The following is a 25,326-nucleotide window of genomic DNA, read 5'->3' as shown; positions in this document are numbered from 1 at the left end:
AGAAAATCGAAAGTAATTGACCAACCTTGAAAAAACAGCAATATAATTACCTCTGACCGATAATGGCTAACTTATTTCCCCATGCATCCACTACCATGCCTTTTTCGTTCAATAAGTATCAGAAAAATCTGGTATAAACCAGATGTTACCCATTACCATAGCTTTATCAGTTTTACTAACGACCATAAGTTCTGACTGTCCTTATTCCACGAACGATTAAAATTTTAAACACGTGTAACATCTAACGCCAATTTTTTGAGGCATTTCGCAGACATCCGCCATGTGCTAGCAATAATTTATGTCTTCTGTAATAATTTGCACCTTTTTTGCATACGATGTTTGCACCAAAGTCACCAAAAATAGTAGTTACTAAAAGTGCAAGTTTCCGTATAAAAGAGAAAGCAGCCGTCCCATAAAGAGAGACAAACAAACAAGGGTGGGAGGGGCTCTGGGGCAGTGTAACACACGCATTATTTAAGCGATGCGAGGAAGGTGGCTGTGTCATTCTTAACTGGATTGTTGAGATATAGACAACTATTGAGCTTAAAAGCCGAATTTTTTGTACAAATTTTTCCTCGAGCCCCAATCGCCAAAGTACAAGTTGATTTTTTTTTTTTTTTTTTTTTTCTACTGTGATTTCAAGCTCATTGATTGTCCAGTACATGGTAAAGATGACGCCCTACCAAAGAGTCAACTTTATTGGCCAGACAAAAATGATGGTCCTCTTCCTCGCTATGGCCCTCGCACTGGGACACGCTGTGCCGGTCTCCAATACTTTGAACGAAGTTGTAAGTACATATAATTTAAATTCAAATTATTTATTTATTTTTTTTGTATCAAGTACATATTTGTTTAATGTTGTATATAAATATATCGTGTATAGTAGAGGGTATCGCTTAGAGGGAAAGGTAAACGTGACAAAAACTTTTAGACAAGTACTCTCTTGTGCAATTTTTAGCTGTGCAGTTAATTATGGTCAACTATAAATTTTATTCATTGTACCACATGTATGGGTCTTACTAGCCAAATCTATTGTTACCTATGATGCCAAATGAAACAAAAACGTATGAGTATTACTGTGCTCTGATTATAAATCGGTAATAATCGGTTGTCTGGAAATATTCCAAAAATAGTAAATTACTTTTTACTGTTTACGTTATCATTTTCATCGAAAATACATTACGGTAAAAGTAATAGGTTGCCAAAAGAAAAGTCGTTGGACCGGGAAAGAATATCCGCAGTTTACCATTTTAGCGCACTTATTTAAATAAATTTTTTTTTGTATTTCTCTCTTGTCTTCAGTTATAGCACGGATAAATAGATTCATTAATAAATAGGTTGAAAAATGTATCAGGACGAATAAATAGAAAATTCCGCTCAAAAAGTAATTTCTAAATTAAAGTACTCATTATAGCACACCCATTATAAGTATTAACGTGCCGCGTCGTATTGGTTGTATGATGATAATTTTAACGGCTCACAATTGTATTTTTAGAATATGTTGAAAATTTAGACATGACTTTTATCACTTTTATTGTATTTGTTGAAACTCATTCGATAATAGAAAGTTAAAAAAAAAAAGTTGAGAGTAAAATATAAATGTCGTCTTTAGGGTTGAGAATTAAAGATCTCGGCCATAGTTTTATTTTTTGTCATGTAATTGTATCAAAATGTGAAAGAAAATACAATTTTTGAAGGGGAATCGTCAACGCATTAAAAAAAAGTATTTTAATGATATGATTTTCAACACCCTACAATAAAAATTGATTGCACCTATGTGTAAGAAAATTTTGTTTTTTAATTTTGTATTTCAAATTTGTATTTCGTAAATAGTGATAAAGTAACAATTTCTTAGGAAACAAAATTCACAATATTCTGGAAAAAAATTTTTTCAAAATAATTATATCCAAGTAGCGCTGTAAGTATGCAAGTAAAATTATTTCGCGTTTAATTGACATCAATCGCACAAACTATGAACTGTTAATTATACATTATAAACTGATCGACTCATCATCATTGCACAACAATATGAGATAATTGCATAAGTCTTAAATAAAACTTGCATTTTGTAGGAAAAATATCTTGTAAGTATTGGTTATCTGACCAAAAACAACACGGGAATTGGCAATAGCAGGACCGAAAACGAGCTAAAAGAGGCCCTTCCAAAATTGCAGGTCAGTATAGCCTTTTTTTTAAATATACCCATTTACGTAGTATATTTATAATGGTTTTTTTTTTTTTTATGATTTTTGATAACATTAGTAGATGTCTACACTTGATAGATGTGTGAAAATGACCCTATCTTTTTGCAGAAATTCGGTGGAGTCGCCCAGACGGGAGTAGTGGATGATCCAACATTGAAACCAATAGAGAGTCGACGTTGTGGCGTGTATGATGTATCGGGGAGCAAGAAAAGACGGTCCAAGAGGTCCACACTTTTAACCAAATGGGATAAACTTACTCTGACGTGGAGGTAAAAATCAGAGCCAAATTTTTTTTCGATTTTTTTTTTTCTGTATTATTTGGTTATACGTATCATTAAAATATAAAGTGCACCTTTCTTCATAAAGTCAAAAATCACACAAGATCAATACAAAAAAGGTTTCTATGAAAACAATAAGTTAATTTTTGCTTTTGATGGTAAAAAATGTATCATATGAGACAAAGTATTACGAAAACAACGGTCATATTTTCAAAAAAATGTAATTTATCCAAGGAAAGGGAATAATTTATCGAATAAACTACATACTTACGCAAGTTGATAAATTTTAAATGCTTGCACATATCGTGGGAGGTTAAATATACTTAAATACGTGTGAAATGATTGAAATATTGTTTACTCTATTACAAGTATATTTTTTTAGCGATGGAAAAGTTAAAAATGGTTGATAATTCAAAATTTTTAGGTTTTAATTAAAGTCTGTCGCGTGTCTGACCATATGATTTACTTGTTCTACTTATACATTTTTATGTAGGTAGTGTTGAGTAATACTACTTATAAAATCTGAATAAAAGTAATATTAAATAAATATTGATTATTCGTTTAGATACGATAGCATTTTCAACAATTTTAAGGGATAATTTTTAATTATCAAATAAAATTTTTTGAATTTAAAAACATCTACTGAACTATTTCAAGACTGAAAAATTTTGAAGACGATTTTCACTTTTTTTGTATTGTTTGCCATTATAGTTAAATTGTAAAAATGTATTATAATTTTTTAAGGCTTAAAAAAAATTCATTAAATTGTTCTAACTTCATTCAATTTCATTTCATAATTTTCCAGTGGATTATAAATCAATATAATGTTTAAAAGATTATTTCTTTATATTGTTAAAAATAATAAAATATTCGAACAGAAAATCAAAATGCATTCGGTGGCATGCGTTAACTTTTGTCTGGGTTTATACTACAACGAAGAGATTTGTGGGTAGATAGCTAAAAAATAAAATCTGGGATAGAATAGACACCGTATATTTATGTGTGATTATATAATACTTCATTCGCGTACTTGTAAATGCTTTTATTCGTAGAAAGATGAAACAAATTATTAAGTGTATTTTACTGGAGATCATGTACAGACTAGAGCATATGTATTTTTATTTTATTAATACAAAATTATTTTTAACTTTTATATGTAGAAAAAATAGTATTAAAATCTAATTCCTGGTTTGCTACTAAATATAGCGTGAAAAAACCGATTCCTAAAGGACTTAAATATGACGAAGTAAGGCGAGAGATGCAGCGAGCACTAAATGTGTGGGCAAAACATAGCAAACTTGTGTTTGTAGAAAAAATAAACACCGACAAAGTTGACATCGTCATGTCCTTCAAGAGGTAAGTGAATTAATAAGTAATATAATTTCGAAGTTTATTAAACCAACGAAGAGAGTCAGTTGAACGTATACTTTTTTTTTTAATTTAAAAAAACAAATTTAGAAACCTCATTTGCCTAACGATTATTTGATTTTTTAATTTTATCGCAGTTTGGTAATAAAAAAACCTCTGCCAATTTATTGGCACAATTTTAAATATCACATTAAGATAAAACAAGCTAAATTCTTTCCCAAATAAGGGAATTAATTTGCTTCAAGGTGCACCCGTCTCTTATGCCAAGACATCCAATGATAGTTGACATTAACTGACTGTTGGATGTTAAATTTTAAATTTGAAGCACGTGAAATTGGCGATAAGTTGAATGAAATATCATTTCTTCGGGTGATATGTTTTTCAGGAAATCACATGGTGACGGCTTTGATTTCGATGGCATGGGAAGTGTACTGGCACATGCTTTCTTTCCAGCGCATGGCTTAAATATCGGCGGCGACGTCCACTTTGACGCTGACGAGGATTGGACCGTCGAAAACACTAAAATCGGTTCAAGTAAGTACTGTCGGGCTTATTTTTTTTCGCTTTTTTATCTTGACTAAATTTTTTTTTCTTCCTACGAATATTCAGTGATAAATGGTTTACTTGGAGTGTAAAAAAAAAAAATTCATTAATTACAATGACAACAATACTAACACTTTTTAATGCATTTACTGTAGAAGCCAGAAGTAACTTTACAACACTGTATCGAATGAACTAAAGTACTTATAATATGAATAAGTAAATAAGCTCCTATGGTATTTTTTCTATTTGCAGAATCGCATCTGTTCTCGACCGCAGTTCACGAACTTGGTCACTCGCTCGGATTGGGGCATACCTCGACAAATGTCAGCGATGAGTCGCTGATGTTTGCTTTTTACAAACAGTTGCCTACAGATTACGAATTGCCACTATATGATAGGAAAAATATCCAACTGCTGTATGGTACGTAACATCTATTATATTTCTCCTTTTTTTTGGTCTAAGTAGGTATTAGAAACTTTGAATTTTTTAGGATGCAATGGTTTTGATGATTGAGGATGTATTAAAAGATCATTTAAAAACATTTTTTTATTAGTTTTCTTATTTTTTAAATTTGAATCCGTTACTTGGCTTGTGCTCATCGTTTATCCAACTGAAGACATTTTTTTTATTCTTTTTTTTTTGCTGCTAGAGCAAACAATGAATATTCTTACCAGCCTCTCACCACACTTCCAACATAACTACTTGTCCAAAAATTGAAACATAAAAAATAGAGACAACGTAGCGTGAACTAGTTCATCGTAAAAAAAATCATCTGATACTTTGTTAGTTTACCGTGTTTCGACTGATTTGCGTGATTGCATTGCGTACTTTAAAAAAATGCGAAATAAATTAAGCCATAAAAAAAAAAAAAAAAACTTTTTTAAATAATATTGCACAAAACTTAATTTTTAAAATAAACTTTTCAGGAGTTCCAGAAATTAAACGAGGAGAAAAGAATTCTCGATTTACTACCACGACGACACAGATACCTAAGCCTCGATCTAAGCCAAAATCGCTGCAAAGACAAATAAAACTGAGACGCAAACATAATTCGTTGAGTTCAATGTCTAACCACATTATAAAACCCCAAACAACCACACGTCGGTCCAATACCAACTATGAGGAGACCCGGGGATGTCATCTCTGGAAGTACGACGCCATGAGCCTCTTAAGTGGGTCGTTATGGATATTTTCAGGAGAAGTGAGTCATTTATATACATACTACGTATCGTTAATAAATTATTTTCATCGAGTAAAAGGAGTGTTTTATGGCCTCTTGATAAAAATTATATGCTAAAATAAATATATTCGCAGTATTTGTGGTTGGTGAGAGACATGAAAAAACCCACTTACAAGGAGTCAACCAGAATAGATGGGTACTTCAAATTCGATAAGACAATCGATCACGTAGACGCAGTTTATGAAAGGTCTGATGGTAACGTGGTGTTTTTTATTGGTCGTGAGTACTACGTCTTCAATAGGCCCAATGTATTAATATATTCCGGGCCCCTCACCGATTTTGGCTTGCCTCGTAATCTAAAAAAAATTGACGCTGCCATGATCTGGAAACACGACGAAGGGACTTACTTCTTTAGTGGCAACAGTTACTGGAAGTATGTGTATTATGATGTGTACTCTTGTGGTCACAAAAAAATTTTTTTTTATTTTATCTTATTTTCTCCCGTCATTCGAGATAACTTACATTTTTTTTGCAACATGGAAATTTTTGTAATAAGTTTAAGTATTAGAAAAATACATGAAATAAAAACAAAAAGGAGCACAAGTATTCGTTATTAGTGTTCTGTTGATACAAAAAATTAATCCATCAATTTTTCTAGGTTCGACGAGAATACTAATAGCGTAGAACGAGATTATCCGAGGGACATTAGGAGATTATTTACCAATATCGAGAGGAATTTCAATACTATTTTCAACACAAACGATGGTGAGTAAATTTGTAGATATTTCAAAACTAATCATTCGAATTATACTCTAATTTTGTTTCATTAAAATAATATCAGTTCACGTAAAGCCTGTCGTGATTGTAACATATTATCAAAGCATGTACAACAGATTGTAGGGTGTAGAATTATTATTGTTGACCAATATTACGTCAACTTTTTAAAATTAATTTTCTATTATAACAAATGCTTATAGTGACTATGAAATATAAATCAAACATCTTAATTACACTGTAACAAGGGTATGACTTCATATGCACACGCAATCATACATCGAGTCAATTAAAATGTATACTATGTATAGAATAGTTATTATTGTTTATATCAGTACGGTATTTTTAGTTCTACTTATTATATACTCGTAGTAATCATTAGTTTATTTTTTATCAATTATTTTGTCGATTATATGGTGCATTCAACTGATCAAACAACGTGTATTTTCTGTTTTGGAGTAAGTTAAATGTTACATTATTGAAACAAAAGGATAAAATTACTAATCCTTAGTTCCGAAAAATTGACTATTGCCTATTTTCCGAAAATGCTTAACGTCCTTCATTCACATCAATTTTATAATTTACTGAATAATTCTAATTTTCTAAATTTTTTCTAAAACTATTAGGCTCTTTGTCCCATCGCATACAGTTTTCAATTAATTTGAAATGACTTTTCAAATAAGATAATAAAATTGCACCGAAAAAGAGAGAAAAAAGCTTGGTTACAGAATTATTTGCGTGAACCGTTTTTAATCTCAAAATACATAAAATTTTGTCTGTATCGATAACAATTTATTCCCATTTGATTAGATCCATTGGCCAGTACATTCTATTCGCATCTGTGAAACTCAGATTTTTCTAACCCTTGGCTCCCCCATCACTGTACTAATTTATTCGTTAACGCATACAAAACAACATTTTAATGAAGTTGAGCATAGCCAACTAATATTTACAACTAAATTTTCTATTCTTTTTTTTTTTTTTAGGTACGACGTATTTTTTCAAGGGAAGGTACTTTTGGCAGGTTGACGACAAGCGAAAGAAAATAGTGGATATAAATCCCAAATTATCGTCCCAATACTGGATGGGCTGCCCCCGAAATGTGGACCACACCAACAAGGCGCATTATCGAGTTATGAGGATCAAGTAACATCGCAATATGTCGCAACGTAATCCAACCGCATGGTTAAACTGACTTTGATGGATGAAGCTTTTGAAGCCTTAAATCTAATTTAAAATTAATAAATACGTTTTACGGAAAAGTGACGAAAAATTTTCTTTTTATTTTTTTTTTAAATTGAGCTATATTATTAAGAAAAAAAATTATAAAAAAAAAGACATATTACTTTTTTTAAAATTTTATTTTATCAACTCACAAAAAAATTTTAACAATATGTAATCTAATAAACGTTCGATAACTACAATATGCAGATAACCACACACTGTCGTTACTTCGTACTTTTTTTTGCTATTATGACAAGTAAAATTACTTTATATACAAAGGAAAAGCTTTCCTCAAGTTGTTTACTCGTTATTTTAAAAAAAACTATTTACATTAATGACATTACCGTCAAATTTTTTCAGCATGATTCTAGTTTTCCTATGATAATTCATTATTTTTATGAAAAAATTTTCAACACAATAGAAATTAAAAGAATAGTTTTCATAACTAATTAATGAACATGAAGGTATAAAACTTTTTTCTTCTGAGTCACAGAAAGATCGAGAAAACATAATTTTATAGCTATGAATCATTAAAATCCGTTGATGAACTATTGCCATATTACTAATTAAATAAAGTGATAGTGCTCACCCACACATGCATAAATGTACATCATAATAATTTTTAACGCATCTTTAATACAATTCAATATTTTACTGATGTAAGGAAGCTTCATCTAAACGCTTTCCACGTCCTCTAGTATTTACATTGGTTAAAAAAAAACCAAATGTATGTTGAGCCAAGTACATGATTATTTAAAACATAAGAAATTAAACAAAAAAAAAATTTTTTTTTGTATTAAAAAAACAAAAAGCACATTTCCTGATGATGACGAGGTTGATTCCTGAATCAAAAAATACCATTGTGAAAGAGCCTCGTTGACGCATCGATGAAAATACTGACAAATAACTAAAAAATGTTACTAAAATATAGTTTGTAGTAGGGTTTGATGCTATGAGAATCGCTTTATTTAAATCGATAAGCAATTGTTAATTAATTTTTTTATAAATTAATTCGAAGTTAATTAATACAAAAATTGTTTTCAAGAAGGCGTTGATTATTTATAAAGGATGACTATTGATTTTTCTGAGGATTTTCGGTTTAATGATATCGACTGCATTACGTGTAGGTGTACCCAGAGATGTTTGGTCCACGCTTTTTTTGGCAATGTTACTTTACAATACTAACATCTTAAAAATTACGATGATAAAATAATGAATAATCTTTTTTTACCAGTTTTTTTTACAGCACCAAAAATTGCGTTTATTTTATGTGTATATAAATATGCCTCTCTAATAACTCTATGTACTCCATACACTTTCGTAAAACTTACCCTGAAATTCAATTTTCATTACCATATACATTTTTTAGAATTACGATAGTTATTTAAAAATTTTCAAGACAAGACAAATGATCTATTTCAAAAACATCTCAAAGTTTTTCCATTTTCAAGACTTTGTCCCTATCCCAAGCTGTAGATCGCAAATATTTTTATGCTGATTAATTATTATAGAGCTGAATTACATTTCATTATTTTTTTCTTTTACTTTTTCTGAACTACGTAAATACGTATATACGTCTATGAGGTATATACCTCATAAGTCCAACAACTCGAAAATTCGCTAAATTTAAAAAAAAAATAAGCTAGTCTGTATAGTATACACATAATTACTATGACCGTCCTTGCAATCACATTAAGTTGTCTTTTATATCCAAAATTCTAGTATTTAGTCCTTCAAGTCTTGTACACACTGAAATTTTTTTGTTCTTGCTTAAAATAATAATCCTAATTATAAACCCTGAATACTAATTAAGTTAACATGTGCTGACAAATACATTTCAATATCATATGTAAATATTATGTGCAGTTATAACTATCAACAGAATTTTTTAAATTTAAAGATAATAATTTTACATTAAACAAAAATGGAAAATATTAACAAAACTTGTGACATTACTGCCAAAAATTGTTATGGCCTAAAAATACTTAAGTAGATAGTTTCAACTCTACTCAGTGTAATTTATTTATTTTTAAGCAGATTAAAAATCATTAAAACAAAAAAATTACATCATAAAATTGCCATACACCCTATATTATTTGAATGGAGAATCACAATGTATTTGACAGCAGGTGTTGAGTAAGTATTTTTTTACATTTTTGTGGACCGGAAATGGATATTTTTCATACGACTTCGTATGTATAATATTTAATTTTCATTCAGTTTTTCAAAGAAAGATAACAAAATTATATCGTGCGTATTAAATTAAAAAAATATATGACATATACTTAATAATCAAATTAAATTAAACCAAAACTCCAAAACCCTTTGGTCATCTGCTTTTTTTTGTATACGATCATTTTACTGAAGTATCAAAAAAGAAGAGCCAGTCAAGTTAGATCTATTCATATGAAAATTAAATCAGTGGTTACAAAAAGTGGTAAAAAAAAATAAATGAGCGGAAGAAGAAGGCGTGGGAGGGGCAATGAACTTGCGTTATTTAAGCGAGGCAAGAAAGTTGGCTTTGTCACTAAATACTAAATTGCTGAGGTATAGACAACTAAATTTTTTACCGCGATTTCAAGCACATTTACACTATTTACAGTACATGGTAAGGATGACGCCCTACCAAAGAGTAAACTTTATTGGCCAGACAAAAATGATGGTCCTCTTCCTCGCTATGGCCCTCGCACTGGGATACGCTGTGCCAGTCTCCAACTCCCCGAACGAAGTTGTAAGTACTCCGACGTAAAAAAATTAATTTTTTTTTTTTATTATAGCGTCAAAAAGATAATTATTTATTGTTTTATTCAAAAGTGAATTTTTCAAAGATATAGGTAAAAGTAACAAATGCTGAAAAAATTGAAAATAGCTCATAATTTTATTAAAAAATAGCGTACTAACACGAATCTTTATTTGACGTACATTTTTTCATATACTTATTTCATACAAAATTCTTTACTCGCCTACGATTCAAACTGAGAGAAACAAAATATTACGTAAAATATATAAATACATGAATATTACTGTTAATTTTAAGAATATTTAAGAATATTAATGCTAATTTGTATAAATTTGCTGTCTTGAGGCTTGCTACTACGTGTACATTATTTTTTTTTACTGCTTTTATCATAATTTTTATTTAAAATATGACACTGCTACCTATTTTTCTGACCGAGGGGGCTGTAAACGTCCAAATGCCACGAAAAACGCCGCGTTGTAGGAAAAACTGTTTCCAATTGTATGAAACGGAACTTACTTAAATTTATGTTACGAATTGGAGATTTATTTAAACGCATTTTTCAAAAGTTTCAACATTCGGGTAGATTTACAGTAATTACTGTTTAGTCATGAAAAGCTTATAAATAAATTGTGTGTGCTAATAGAAACAATCACTTGTAGTTAATATTTATTTTTTAACAGATAAGTTAATTAATTAATTGTTAACGAGAAGGAATTTCTTTGTCATACTGCATGTTATTCTTTATTGCCTTTGTGAGTTTAACCCAAATTATTTATTTATCGACTGATAATTAGTATACTTACTCATATTCAAATATATTATACTTACTAACAGTCAGCTAGCACTATTTAACTGCTTATTCCCTACTCCATTCTTATATATATATGTATGCAAGCTAAATATTTCACGTTTTCTTGGCACACGTACATTAATCGTACAATGCATGTTATCGTGATAATGCGGGTAAAATGTCATAGAAAGTGGAATGTTCTATGTTCCAGTCAACTAAAACATTTATGGAAATTTTATCTTTAAAATTTTTTTTAAATGATTCAAATTTTTTTTTTTCCATCAACGTAATAAAACATAAGTTAAATCATAGAAAAGTTTTGCTTCTGTTTTAAATCAAAACAGTGGCTGAATTGTGTTATCTCAAAGTTATAAATGTTAGTGTTACTTTTACATAAATTTTGTGAAAGAAAAAATTTCGTAAAAATTGTATAATGTTCAAGTAGTGGCTTGAAAATCAGAAATATTTTTACGATGAATTCTCTTGCAAATGCACGCAATTTTATTCATAGTCAGTGCTATAAACATATGAATTTATGAAATCGGTTACTCTAGAATAAAAACTCAAAGCCCGTAACGAAACAAAATGCAAAATGCAATATGTTTTCGTATAACATTATATTATATTGAAAATGGATGGTAAATACATATATAATGTGAGTGCAAGGATGCAGAGGATCAAATTCTATTTAGTGCACGGAAATTTTGATTTTATTACCAGTTTATTACCGTATTCTCCGTGTTCAGATGGCAACAAATTGTTTCTTAATAAATAATCTCTTTCTAGTCTTTGTCTATTTCAGCCCTTGAAATACTCTGGTTTTTTTAAAATGACTCAACGTGAGACAAAAAAATATCTATATGTAATAAATCGTCTTTTTATCTTTGCACAATAAATTAATATTGAATTAGTATAATAATAAATGAAATAATTATTGAATAAGTATTGTTATGAAAGCTCAATTTGGTTTGTCTGTTGTAGGAAAAGTATCTCCAAAGTTTTGGTTATCTAACCAAAAACGACACGGGAATTGGCAATAGCAGGACCGAAAACGAGCTTAAAGAGGCCCTTCCAAAATTGCAGGTCAGTATAGCCTTTTTTAAAATTATTTCTGACAATATTGGTGGATGTCTTTACTTGATAGATGTGTAAAAATGACCCCATCTTGTTGTAGAAATTTGGTGAAATCGTGCCAACAAAAGTAGTGGATGGTCCAACATCGAAACCGATAGAGAGTCGACGTTGTGGTGTGGATAAAAATTATGGATCAGATAACAACAACAAGAAAAGCCGAGAAAAAAGGTTTTCAATTCAAGCAAAGTGGAATAAACTTACTCTGACATGGAGGTAAAAATTACTTAAAATTTTTTTTTAATGATATTTTCTGGGTTTCTTACTTAACGGTAAAACACCTATACATTTAGAATGTGCAATACACAAAAATACTAGGATAGGCGTGGACATAATATGAATTTTGGCATTTCTGTTGTTAAATTTTTTCTATTTATCTGTAAAAAAACCTTATTAAACGAAAATAAAAAAGTTGAAAATCTTAGATTTGCATTGACATTTGTCGCGTGTCTTAGGCTATAAATAAGTTGACTTTTTCTTTTTCATTATTTTGTGTAGTAAAATTTATGCGTACAGTATATTTTGACCTTTGTGAAAATTATGTGTATATATATATATATATATATATGTAGGTCATTCCACAAAAACGGCGATATCTCATGTATTTGAAAATGACTGAAGGAATTTTTTTCACACTTCCCCGTTAATGAAAATGTTTTCAAGACTGAGTCGAATCAATTATTTGTGGGACCAAAAAAGACGGAAAAAATAGATTACAATGTTATCGAAACACTAAAAATTAAAAATTTAAATTTTATTCTGAACAGCTTATATAGCCTTAATAAAATTTTCAATTTTTTCTGATACACCGAATAAAAGTCTGAGTTCTCATACTTGTATTTTGAAGGAATTAAAAAAGTGATTAAATCTTAGATACTTGTAGTCGCATTGACGTCGCGAAAACATAACGTTTATCTTAATAGTACAATGGTCGGAAATTATCGATAATACGATTAAAATGTACAAAAAAACCAAGTGACCTTACGAAGACACTAAATTTTATTGCAAAATTTTTATTTGGGGCTTTAGAATTATCAAAAAAAGTACGTTAGGCCTGTTATGTTTTTTTAAATTAAAAAAAAAAAAAGTTAATTTATGTAACATGGATTTACGAAAAATGACAGCAGAATAAGTCCAAACATTTTCAAATAGTTTGGATATTAAAAAAAAAAGATAATGATAATAATAATAATAAAAAAAAAAAAAATAATAATAATAATAATGAAAACTTCTATACACTAAATTTTGAAAATCTTATTGTATATGCATTAAACTACAACAATTTCGTGAAATAATGGACCATGTATGGGTGTATAACTTTCATTTGTATATGTTAAGGTGCTTCAAATGGTTTTACATACGTCAAACAAATTAGAGAGAATATTTCAATAAAAACTACAGTATTTAAAGATTTTTATTTTATTGATAGAAAATTATTTTTCACTTTTATGTGTAGGAAATAAGCTAAATCTTTTCTTTTGCTTGTCTTTACATAAAGTATGGTAGTACCGGTTCCTAATGGACTTGATTACGACGAGATAAGAGAAGAGATAACCCGAGCACTAAATGTGTGGGCAAAACATAGCAAACTTGTGTTTGTAGAAAAAATAAATAGTGATGATGTCGACATCATGATGTCCTTCCAACCGTAAGTGACTTTTCTTTTTTCTCTAATTTTAGTCTGAAAACGTAATATTATATCGACGAAGAGAGTCAGTTGCATGTATTTGTTTTAAATTTCGTAAAATTACTACTTCAAATTTACCCACAAATTAATCGTTGCAATGTTTTGCATGGTAAATATTTGAAAAATCTCAGTCTTTTTGTGGCGAGGAAAAGTTTTCTCGATTTCCTAATTTCCAACCCGTATAGTATAGTGCGCTCACGTAAACCCATGTATATACAATTTTGGGGCTTCGCCCCTCTGGGCGCTTCTCCTCCAGACAGTTTTTGTGTCAATGGAACTGATTACTTGGTAATAAGTTTCTTTGTACTAAGTAAATGATCTAATGTATCGCTAAGTGGCTTTCTGTGTACCTCAGTAGTGTCAAAATACATTTAAGTAACTGATCATCATAGAAAAAATATAAAAATAATAAGAATACTATTGTTTTTCGTTCAAATTTTGTGTCATTCGGAGGTGCATACGTTTTCATTCAAAATTAATTTTAATGAAATCAAAATTCTACTTGTGTTCGAAATCTAAAATTTTATTATAATGTAGTACATACTTTATACATAGGAGCATCTATTAGTACTGTATTAATTTAACGTGACTTACAAGTGAAACATTTTTGAAGAACCTTGCAAATTCTATTTGGAAAATGAATGACAAACAGAAAACAATGTATTTTTTGCATACATATAAAAAAAAATTTTATTTACGCATGTATGTATAAATTTTTAACTTTTTGTATCGAAATAGCTTCCTAAAATTACCAGTAGGAAATAAGTAGTAATAGTTTTTTCGCAATAGTGTGCGGAAAATGGGTGTTTTCCGCACTGGTATTAGTGTGGAAAATCGATTTTCCCACATTGTGTGCGATAAAGGTGTGCGGCAAAGGTTTTTGTCGCACAGTGTGTGGAAAAAGTGTGCGGCAAAGGTTTTTGCCGCACAGTGTGCGGAAAAGGTGTGTGGAAAAGGTTTTGCCACACACCGGAAAAAATTTTGCTACACACTGGAAATCAAAATTCAAACCTATTTTGTACCTATTTTCCTCACACATTGCGAAAAAACTTGTACGCAACTCGTGCGGGACGATTTCCCGCACTAGTGTGATAGACTCGCACTCGTGGCCAGTGACGGTAACTCGTACCTTGCGATCACACTCGTGCTACGCACTCGTGTGCTCAACTGGTACTCGTTCCCGTCAACTCCGGCACTCGTGTGAGTCAATTACTACTCGTGCGGGAAATCGTCTTTTCCGCACTTGTTACGTAAATAACTATATCATGATGCAGTAAAAAAGAGCACTTTCGCATTATTGCAGCTGACTTTCGGGTGTTGTATTTAAAATTTGACACACGTAGAATTAGCAGTTGAGCAAAATATTATGTTTTTTGTGTGATACACTTTACAGAAAAAAACATGGTGACGGCAATGATTTCGATGGCATGGGAGGGGTAGTGGCACATGCCTTTCTTCCATATTATCCGAATTTTTCCGGCGATATCCACTTTGATGCGGACGAGGATTGGACCATTGAAAACACTAACATCAGTTCGAGTAAGTAATGCCAGACTAACTTTATTTTGGCTTCTTTATATCTTCTTTTATTTTTCCTCGTTAATATTATCTACTACTAAGTGGTTTTGGGGGAATAGTTATTTACGTAACAAGTGAGGAAAAGACAATGTCCCACACGAGTAGTGATAGCCACATTTTTCGAAGAACAAGTGCCAGTGAATCGCACAAGTGTGGGAATTGTTTCGTAGGAGTTTCGTTCAAGATTTTTCGCAATACTGTATGAAAAATAGGTACTTTCCTATTTATTGCGTTTTATTTCCTTTAAGCCATTTACTGCTTCCTCGATAGGAAAAATAGAGTCCGTTTCAGGTGCGCATCTAACCAGAGCAAACAATGGTGCTAGGCTATTACGACATGCGTCTCGAGGTAGTAAAACTCCTATTCTTACACAGTGGGCAAGAAATTTGGTTTTTCGCAACAAAATCGTGCGGGAAATATTTATTTTATACGCACAAATATTAGAGTGATTTCACAATTAGTTTTTATTACAAAGAAAATATCAAGTCAACTTGGCCATGAATAGTTAGTAAAGTATATTAAACTACAGAGTGAGAAAACGACATATTCGTAAGTTGTTGAAAAAATTATAAACATGAAAATAAAAAAAACAATCCACTTTGCTAATATCAACTGGAGTTGGGTCAAAATTTGATTTGTACCGTGTGAGTAGGAAAATTGATAAAGATTTACTTAATTTATCACGTTTTGTTTATTCTGTTTGCAGAAACTCATCTGTTTACGGTCGCGGTTCACGAAATTGGTCACTCCCTCGGATTGGGTGACACTTCGACGGAAGACTCAGTCATGTATCCAATTTACAATCAGTTACCTACAGATTACGAGTTGCCACTATATGATAGGCAAAATATCCAACAGCTGTATGGTAAATAACATCTACTATATTTCTCCCTTTTTTTTTCTTAGTAGGTAGTAGAAATTTGGAATTTCTCAGAATACGATTGTTTTGGTGGTTGTCAGTGTACTGTGGAAAGACTTGATACACATTTTTCCTACCTTTCTTTCAAACCAAGACTGATCCCACATAATTTTTTTTTAATCATTGACATTTTTTTCCACAAGTAAATTGGTCACAGAAAATTTTTTTATTCAATATTTGACATTAGTTTGTTTACTTTCTAAACAAAATTTTTAGGATTTACTGAAAACGAACAAGAAGAAGAGGAGCCTCAAACTGAAGAGAACCTCTTACGTGGGTCATTGTCTATAGTATCTGGTGAAGTGAGTCATTCGTTCATTACGTATTTTTAATTAATCATTTCCAAAATAAAAATATAAATTACATGCATGTACTCCTTTAAGTAAAACATGTGTTTTATGGGTTGTCGATAAACGTTACGTGCTAAAATAAAAAAAAATATATTCGCAGTTTACATGTTTGATGAAACTCAGTAATAACGAGTCAGAGACGATCGATGGTTACTTCGAATTCGACAAGACAATCGATCACGTGGACGCAGTGTACCAGCGCTCTAATGGTTACATGGTATTTTTTATTGGTAACGAATATTACGTCTTTGATGAATCCAATAAATTAAAGTACTCGAGGCCCCTTACCGATTTTGGCTTACCACATGATCTTGAAAAAATTGACGCTGTCATGATCTGGAAACACGACAATGGGACTTACTTCTTTAGTGGCTACAATTACTGGAAGTACGTATGAGTGTATTTATTTCTTTTAACACTATTGTTGTGAACAATTTTTCAAATTTCTATCCTATCATTTTCTACGCTGTATTATATCTTATATGTATATTTGCGATTTAAAAATTTTTATGTGTAAGCGTTTTAAATAATGCAAATAAAACAAAAGAGTTAAAAAGGTCACAAGTAATAGTGATTTATTTTATTTTATTTTTTTTTTAAGAACAGCAAATTGATGGTGACAAAAATTAATCCATTGATTTTTTTAGGTTCAATGAGGATACTAATAGCGTAGAAGGGGATTATCCGAGGGACATAAGAAATTTATTTGGGAATGTCAGTTCGAATATCGATGCAGCTTTCAACACAAATGATGGTGAGGCTGTTTACTTAAGTGTACTTAATTTATTATTGGATCAATTTAACATTATTATTGGTTTATCAATAATTATGTGCTTGAATACAATTACTTGCGAGACAATTCAATCTTTATTTATTAAAATAATATTAAATCTAATACAGGCTATCGCTATTATAATATATATTATCAATGCACCAATAATTTCGAACATGGAGGCTGGGGTTGAGTTGCGTCTTTTGAAATACAATACTAATGACGTCACTCCAGTTTTCGGATTTGAAGTGTATATAAATATTGGCGTGTTTAAAATAATTTTAATGCTGTTTAATGTAGGTAATTAATAAATATGAAGATATTTTGTTATCAAAAGGTATCAACTACTATATTAACAACGTTTTTTGTGAACACTTCCTGAGAAAAATCCAGTCCAAAAATAATTCAAGACAATTTTCTATTTCTGTTTCATTATGTATGTATTATTTACTTAGACCAAGTTTTCAAATTTTAGGCCACCAGCTTTGGCCTACGTGAAAACGGCAATTTCGAATGTGCTTCACTTATTGCATTAGGAGTTACTACTTAAAAGTTTCTTTTTGCATCTGGGGAACTTTGATTTTTCTAGCCCTTAGCTCCCCCCTTATTCCACAAATTTACTCGTCAATTTACTAATCATATTTTTTTTTTTTTAGGTACGACGTACTTTTTCAAGGGAAGGTACTTTTGGCAGTTCGACGACGCGCGTAGGAAAATAGTGGACACAAATCCCAAATTATCGTCCCAGTACTGGATGGGCTGCCCCTAAAATGTGGACGACGCTGTCTACTCACGTGATTAAGTGATGCGTATGAGCCATCCTAAATTTAATAAATAAATAAAATTTTATTTCTCACCATATTTAGTAGTTGTCCGTCGTACATGGATAAAACAATTTTTTTTTACTTTTGAGAGAAATATAATTTCATTGTGCCCCAAAGTGTCTAGTAAAAAAAACACAGATACTCAATGCGTTTTTAATTATTCACTGTGCAAAAAAAACTTATAACATGTAAACAAGACACCTCAACACCTAATTAATAAAACATTATTTTGAAACGTATGCAATTGAGGCTTTTTAAATTCCTTAGCCCCTGTCAAGGTGAAAAGTCAAACCAGGTATATAATTATGTTAAAAATCAAGTAGATGTTTTTCTTCGAAGACAAAATTTATTTTAAAAAAGAGATATTTTTACCGCTTCCTTGCCCAAATTACAACGATGTCATTCACCAGAAAAGTCAATCGGGGAAGAGCCTCTTTAGAGTATCATTAAAAATGCTGATAAGAAAAGAAAAATATTCCAATTCCCTGAAAACCAGGATACTACGTGTGCCTGAAAAAAATAGTTTTTATTTATATTGTTGTGGACGAGTGATACTTATCTTGAAAGATAAAAAACTATTTTTAACTTTCTGTTATTTTTTTCTTGGTAAAATCTTCAAAAGTTTGTGTTTAACAGCTCTATCGCAGGGCGACCATGGGGTCTCCAATTGATTTCAGCACCAAAAAATACTATGAAAAGCAAGCGATGATTGCGACTACCGTGATGCATTTTATCTATGGTTACACCGCGAAAAATACAACTGCCTGTATTGTAATAACTAATCAAGCAATTGATAAAACCGTGAAAGCTACATTGATTTTCACATTTTTTCATAGCACTCAGAAGTTGTAATTTTACATTGGACGTAAGTTGGTACTTTTGTTAACGATTTGATAAACACAAAATCACTTTTTTCCAAGTGAACACAATATGTCATCAATGATTAAGTAACGAAGGTTAAAATTATCCATACAGATAATTTCTATACATATGTATACCTAATCTATTATTGATAAATGTTATTTCCGAAATTATATTAATTTCAAGTTAGTCACTAATGACGCGTTGCGCTAGGAAAAAAAAAAATTATCCTGTTCTTATCAAGTCATTGACTCAATGGTTCCAAATCGTTTTTAAAATATAAATTTGAACTTTTTTTTTCAATTCAACATCCATCCATTTTTACTGTATAATACGCTTAACATAATGCATACTATTCTTCAATTCAAAATTGTTTGCATATCCTAACATTGCAAACCAACATGACTGACAACATTTGATGGTAAGGATTAAAATCAACTCTTCCTGGTAGAGTTTAAATTTATTTTTCTGTTAAATAATAATCTACTTTTATTGATGACCGCCTTATTAATATAAGCATATTAGATAACAAAATTTATCACAACAGTTATTCTACGAAATACTTCTTTTTAATTTATGCAATTCGTCACTTGTCACTTTTTCACCTAGTTTCATGGGATAGTCTGAAAAATTTGAATGTTGTAGTTAATAAAACTGATTAATGCCACGCAAAATAGTCATAAAGTGGCCATTGAGATATTAAAAAATCGCCAAAAAATATGGTTAATTTCATGTTCTAGCACTAAAAATACCTGCACTTTGAAAAAACACGTATGTCAGTCTCATTAACTTTATCTATTTTACACGTATCATTAAAAATCAATTTAGGATATGATGTTTTATCTAATTATAAATGTTTCAAGAAGCCACAATTTTTTGAGACAAGGCTACCTATCCGTTTCGTTGCAACTCCAATTTTTTTACATCGCAACGTTTTCCCTATCCTGTTGATTAATTTTTTTTAGTCCATTACGTGCCAAATTTTATTATTTTGTCGTATACCCACTAAAGTCTTTTCTGTCAGTCAATGTAGTCGCCAAATGAATTTTTATTAGAAAACTGCACAACTAACTTTAAAGTTTTTTCAGCCTGAGAAAATTGAGTAAATGTTTCTATCATTTTGCCAATATGATTTAATAATTTTAAACAGATTAAAATTTATCAGCACGGGATACAAAATTTTTTTTCAAAACCTGTTGAAGTTCATATGTCATTTGTATGGAAAATTAATGCATCTGGAGGAGCGTGTTAATTTTTTTTTTTTTTTTATAGTGTACGAAACATAAGTTCTGCCATTCTATTTTTAAGGTAGGAAATCAAAATTATCAAACGTATGCAAAAAAAGTGCAGAAAATATGCATCCACAATATAAAATGTTTACTTTACCGTTTGACAAATATTTTTGAAAATGTATAATAAATAATGATGAAAAAATTCAAACCCATGCATTATTTAACACTACGTTTTTTAGGCATTTTGTAAGTATCAAGTAGGTGCAAACAAAAACTTCGAAATCCAACAATCATCAGCTATTCTGAATAAAGTAGACATCAGGTGACCCAAGTGAGATAAAAAAAAATAAAAATGGCGTGATAGAAGAGGCGCAGTGGGGCAGTGAATAACACTCATTATTTAAGCGATGCGAGAAAGGTGACTTTATCACTATCAATTGGATTGTTGAGATAGAGACAACTATTGTGTTTAAAATCGAATTTAGTGTGATAATTATTTCTCAAGTTCCAATAGTAAAAGTACAAGAAGACTTTTTTATTTTTTTATTTTTTACTGCGATTTCAAGCACATTTATAGTACATGGTAAAGATGACGCCGTACCAAAGAGTCAACTTTATTGGCCAGACAAAAATGATGGCCCTCTTCCTTGCTATGGCCCTTGTACTGGCACACGCTGTGCCGGTCTCCAATACCTCGAACGAAGTTGTAAGTACTCGAATATCGAAAATCAAATATATAATTTGTACACAAAGTCTTTATTCAGTAAGTGATAATTAGTACTTACTTGTACTTAAATTTATACTCATTAACCGTAAATAATGGCTACTTAACTAACCAACTTCTCCCTCGTTCTCGTGTACATGTATTATGTAAGTGAAATATTCCTCGTTTTCTTACCACACACTCATTAATCGTACAAACAACGTACTTGTAACGTATATTGTGAAGGTGACGGTGTGGATCTAAAATTATACGGGAAAAAATAAAAAGTTACACTCATCCCCCAAAGAAGAAAATATAAGCGTTTCTTTACGCATCTTTTGCACGAGAGGCTATTTATAAATATACGCATTTGTATACCGTACGTGGATCAATTTTTAGAAAATATATTTCTTTATGTTTCAGTCAGTTATAAAGTCATTTGAAAATAAAAAGTGCGTGTTTTTTTTTCATAGCGTTACAAAATATTAAAAAATTAGATGAAATTAGATGGTAAAAAGCTATTTCTTTGGGTAGGTGAAAATTATAATTTTATTACAATTTTTTAAAAGCTTGTCATAGTACTTTACTCAGTATTATACTCATCATATAACTATCACCAAAATTTCTTTTAATAAAAATCTAGCATTAATGAGTGAAAACCTCTTTATAATATTTGTCCATTTTAACATTTGAAATAATCCCGTTTTCTTAAAATGGCTCATACGCGTGACCAAAATAACTATGTAATAAATCGTCTTTTTATTTTTGCACAATAAATTAAAATGATTAAATAATTATTGTTATGAAAGCTCCATTTGGTTTGTCTGTTGCAGGAAAAGTATCTCCAAAGTTTTGGTTATCTAACCAAAAACAACACGGAAATTGGCAATAGCAGGACCGAAAACGAGCTAAAAGAGGCCCTTCCAAAATTGCAGGTCAGTATAGCCTTTTTTAAAATGATTTCTGACAATATTGATGGATGTCTTTACTTGATAGATGTGTAAAAATGACCCCATCTTATTGTAGAAATTTGGTGAAATTGTGCCAACAAAAGTAGTGGATGGTCCAACATCGAAACCGATAGAGAGTCGACGTTGTGGTGTGGATAAAAATTATGGATCAGATAACAACAACAAGAAAAGCCGAGAAAAAAGGTTTTCAATTCAAGCAAAGTGGAATAAACTTACTCTGACATGGAGGTAAAAATTACTTAAAATTTTTTTCAACGATTTTTTCTTGGCTTCCTTGATCATTGTACAAAACTTACAATCAAACAATGTATTGTGAATGTACTTACGATAGTTCTAAATGTAGAATAAATTCTTTGTGTACAGATATAATTATATTGTGTATTGGTGTATGATATTTATAATGGTAGAAAAAAGAAATAAATTGAGAACTTTTTGCCAAAAAAATAGCAGCGATAGATTTCTATGTTATTGGTACAAGATTATTTCTCACTTTTAAATGAAAGAAATAATGAGTTAAATCTAATTTCTCGTTTTCTGCTATATATAGCGTGAAAAAACCGATTCCTAAAGGACTTAAATATGACGAAGTAAGGCGAGAGATGAAACGAGCATTTAATGTGTGGGCAAAACATAGCAAACTTGTGTTTGTAGAAAAAATAAACACTGACAAAGTCGACATCGTCATGTCTTTCAAAAAGTAAGTGAATTTTCATTTTCCTCTCATCACAGCTTTAAAATTTTTCAAATAAAGAAAAAGAATCAGTTTAACGTTGCTGATGTTGAATTTGTGATGAATATTTCAGGAAAGTACACGGTGACCTTGATTTTGACGGTAAGGGAAACCTATTGGCACATGCTTTCTTTCCAGCCCATGGCTCGAAATTCGACGGCGACGTCCACTTTGACGCCGATGAGGATTGGACCGTCAAAAACACGAAAATCGATTCAAGTAAGTACTGTCGGACTAAATTTTTTTTTTTTTTACACTTCCTGATCTCTTTTTTTTCTATTGTTCCTCTTTACCGATGGTTGCGATTAATCGATGTTAAGAAAAATTAAATGATACAGCAATTTTTTTTGATCTCAAGCGAACTGTAGTAAGAAAAGTAATGTCAATCAAACATTTTTGTTACGTTTTAAATTAATTAATATAACAAAATAATAACCGTAACACATCGTCTCCTTCTGTTTGCAGAAACGCATCTTTTCTCAACCGCAGTTCACGAAATCGGCCACTCGCTCGGATTGGGGCATACCTCGACAAACGACACCAACGACTCGCTGATGTTTCTCATTTACAAGCAGTTACCTACTGATTACGAGCTGCCACCTTATGATAGGCAAAACATCCAAAAGCTATACGGTAAGAATTTATTTTCCTTTTTTTGTGTGTGCACCAATAAGTATTAAAAATTTATTATTTCTCAGAATGAGATTGTTGTGGTGGCTATCAGTACTGTAGACAGGCGTATTTAGTTTTTATTTTTACTCCAACCAGTACTCACCACACACAGATTTTTTGAATTTTTGCACACCATTCCATAGATCACAGAAATTTTTTTTTACCAAATTTTTAAAATTAATTTCATCATTTTTCTGAATGTAATTTTCAGGAGCTCCAGTTAATAATCGAAGGGTAATGTATTATCGACCTGCTACGACAACGACGGCGATACCCAAGTGGAAATCAAAGCAAAGACAAATGCAATATCGATTCAAATATTATTCACCTGATTTACTATCCAAGCACGTGATAAAAATCCAAAAAACACGTCGATCCAATACCAACCGTAAGGAGCCTCGAGGATGTCATCTCCGAAACTACGACGCAGTGAGCCTCTTACGCTCGTCAATGTACATATTTTCCGGAGAAGTAAATTATTTATGCATTACTAATTAATAATCAATCATTTTAATGGTGATGTAAATACAGATTATGTGCATATTCCCTTATGTATTCGCAGTATTTATGGTTAGTGAGAGACATGAAAAAACCCACTTACAACGAGTCAACCAAAATAGATGGTTACTTCAAATTCAACAAACAAATCGATCACGTGGACGCAGTTTATGAAAGGTTTGATGGTAACATAGTATTTTTCATTGGTCGCAACTACTACGTCTTTGATGGGCCCAATGAATTAAAGTACTCGGGGCCCCTTACCGATTTTGGTTTGCCTCGTAATCTAAAAAAAATTGACGCTGCCATGATCTGGAAACACGACAATGGGACTTACTTCATTAGCGGCAAAAATTATTGGAAGTATGTGTACTTTTAGTAGTAAGCGTAAGCGTTTAAAAACATATGGAAAAAAGTAATAAAACGAAAGAAAACAATAAATGATCACAAGAATCAACCGTATTGTTTTGGGGTGGGGGTCAGAAAATTTTCGATGGTGAAAAAATTAATTAATCGATTATTTTAGGTTTGACGAGAAGACTAACAGCGTAGAAAGGGATTATCCGAGGGACATAAGGAGATTATTTACGAATATCGGTAAAAACATCGATGCTGCTTTTCACGCAAATAATGGTAAGGATATTTTTATACATGTATTTAATTTATCATTCAATTAATTACATATCATCATTTGACTGCCAATGACATGATTAATGATTTACTTTAATTAGATTATTTGTAAGATAATTGAATTTTTATTCATTAAAATAATATTAATTCATACAAAGCCTATTACATATTAACAATGCATAAAATAAAACGCGACATGGATACTATTCCAATTTTTTTGAAAAATGTAATGCATTATTTATATTTGGAAAAATGCAGTGAAATAGTGATCATAATAAAAAAAGTCAAAATATGTCAGAAAATATTTAACTAATTGATTTGGACTAGTATGAATATATAATTATACTGCACTTGTTTGCTAGAAAAAAAGATTTACTACTTGTGATGAATAACAAATTTTATTAGCAGGTAAAACACACAATATTCAGGAACATAATTTTTTTTAAGTGTTTAAAGACCAATAAAATAAGCATACCCTGGTATAAATGATTCCTGCTTAGTTTACTGTACTCTTTGTCAATTAAAAAACATATAATTAATTAAATTCAGTTAAATACCATATAGCCCCATTGTTCTTATACCTATTAATTATTTACATGAAATAAGGAATATAATATTCAATAAATATGAAGCTTCTTTTTTTTTAAATGTTTAATGTTTTGAATTT

The 25,326-nt window shown here is 30.7% G+C and overlaps 2 protein-coding genes across 3 annotated transcripts; both read left to right on the top strand.

Annotated features, from left to right (window-relative positions):
* The first annotated feature begins 644 nt into the window (after positions 1-644).
* LOC106638577 (matrix metalloproteinase-2-like) lies at positions 645-18,341 on the top strand. Of its 2 annotated transcripts, none has more exons than XM_089595313.1 (10): positions 645-788; positions 2,073-2,174; positions 2,313-2,473; positions 3,689-3,838; positions 4,236-4,384; positions 4,646-4,813; positions 5,320-5,594; positions 5,708-6,006; positions 6,232-6,338; positions 18,195-18,341. In XM_089595313.1, exons 1-10 carry the CDS (start codon positions 663-665, stop codon positions 18,305-18,307), a joined length of 1,650 nt encoding a protein of 549 aa, XP_089451439.1. In that variant the 5' UTR covers positions 645-662; the 3' UTR covers positions 18,308-18,341. The 2 variants fall into 2 exon arrangements, with proteins under 2 accessions (XP_089451439.1, XP_014207318.2); XM_014351832.2 differs by lacking the exon at positions 18,195-18,341 and adding an exon at positions 7,334-7,760.
* Positions 18,342-21,044: 2,703 nt separating this feature from the next.
* Positions 21,045-24,771, top strand: LOC106638579 (matrix metalloproteinase-2-like). Its single transcript, XM_089595484.1, has 10 exons — positions 21,045-21,161; positions 21,992-22,093; positions 22,185-22,357; positions 22,677-22,826; positions 22,933-23,078; positions 23,325-23,492; positions 23,743-24,002; positions 24,094-24,392; positions 24,556-24,662; positions 24,761-24,771. Exons 1-10 carry the CDS (start codon positions 21,045-21,047, stop codon positions 24,769-24,771), a joined length of 1,533 nt encoding a protein of 510 aa, XP_089451610.1.
* Positions 24,772-25,326: the final 555 nt, after the last annotated feature.

Source organism: Copidosoma floridanum, unplaced genomic scaffold (genome assembly GCF_036245765.1).
Source record: "Copidosoma floridanum isolate Cflo_tuat_1 unplaced genomic scaffold, Cflo_Japanese_pri ptg000025l, whole genome shotgun sequence".
NCBI lineage: Eukaryota > Metazoa > Arthropoda > Insecta > Hymenoptera > Encyrtidae > Copidosoma > Copidosoma floridanum.
The sequence above is the reverse complement of the archived record's forward strand: the minus strand, read 5'-3'. Positions and strand labels throughout refer to the sequence as shown.

What these genes read in the sequence shown, in the direction of transcription:
- LOC106638577 (XM_014351832.2), top strand. Translation starts at nt 663, where the DNA reads ATGGTAAAGATGACGCCCTACCAAAGAGTCAACTTTATTGGCCAGACA. An exon ending in AGGCCCTTCCAAAATTGCAG is followed by an intron (nt 2,175 to 2,312) that starts GTCAGTATAGCC and finishes ATCTTTTTGCAG; the next exon opens with AAATTCGGTGGAGTCGCCCA. An exon ending in AGTGGCAACAGTTACTGGAA is followed by an intron (nt 6,007 to 6,231) that starts GTATGTGTATTA and finishes CAATTTTTCTAG; the next exon opens with GTTCGACGAGAATACTAATA.
- LOC106638579 (XM_089595484.1), top strand. Translation starts at nt 21,045, where the DNA reads ATGACGCCGTACCAAAGAGTCAACTTTATTGGCCAGACAAAAATGATG. An exon ending in AGGCCCTTCCAAAATTGCAG is followed by an intron (nt 22,094 to 22,184) that starts GTCAGTATAGCC and finishes ATCTTATTGTAG; the next exon opens with AAATTTGGTGAAATTGTGCC. An exon ending in AAACTTACTCTGACATGGAG is followed by an intron (nt 22,358 to 22,676) that starts GTAAAAATTACT and finishes TGCTATATATAG; the next exon opens with CGTGAAAAAACCGATTCCTA.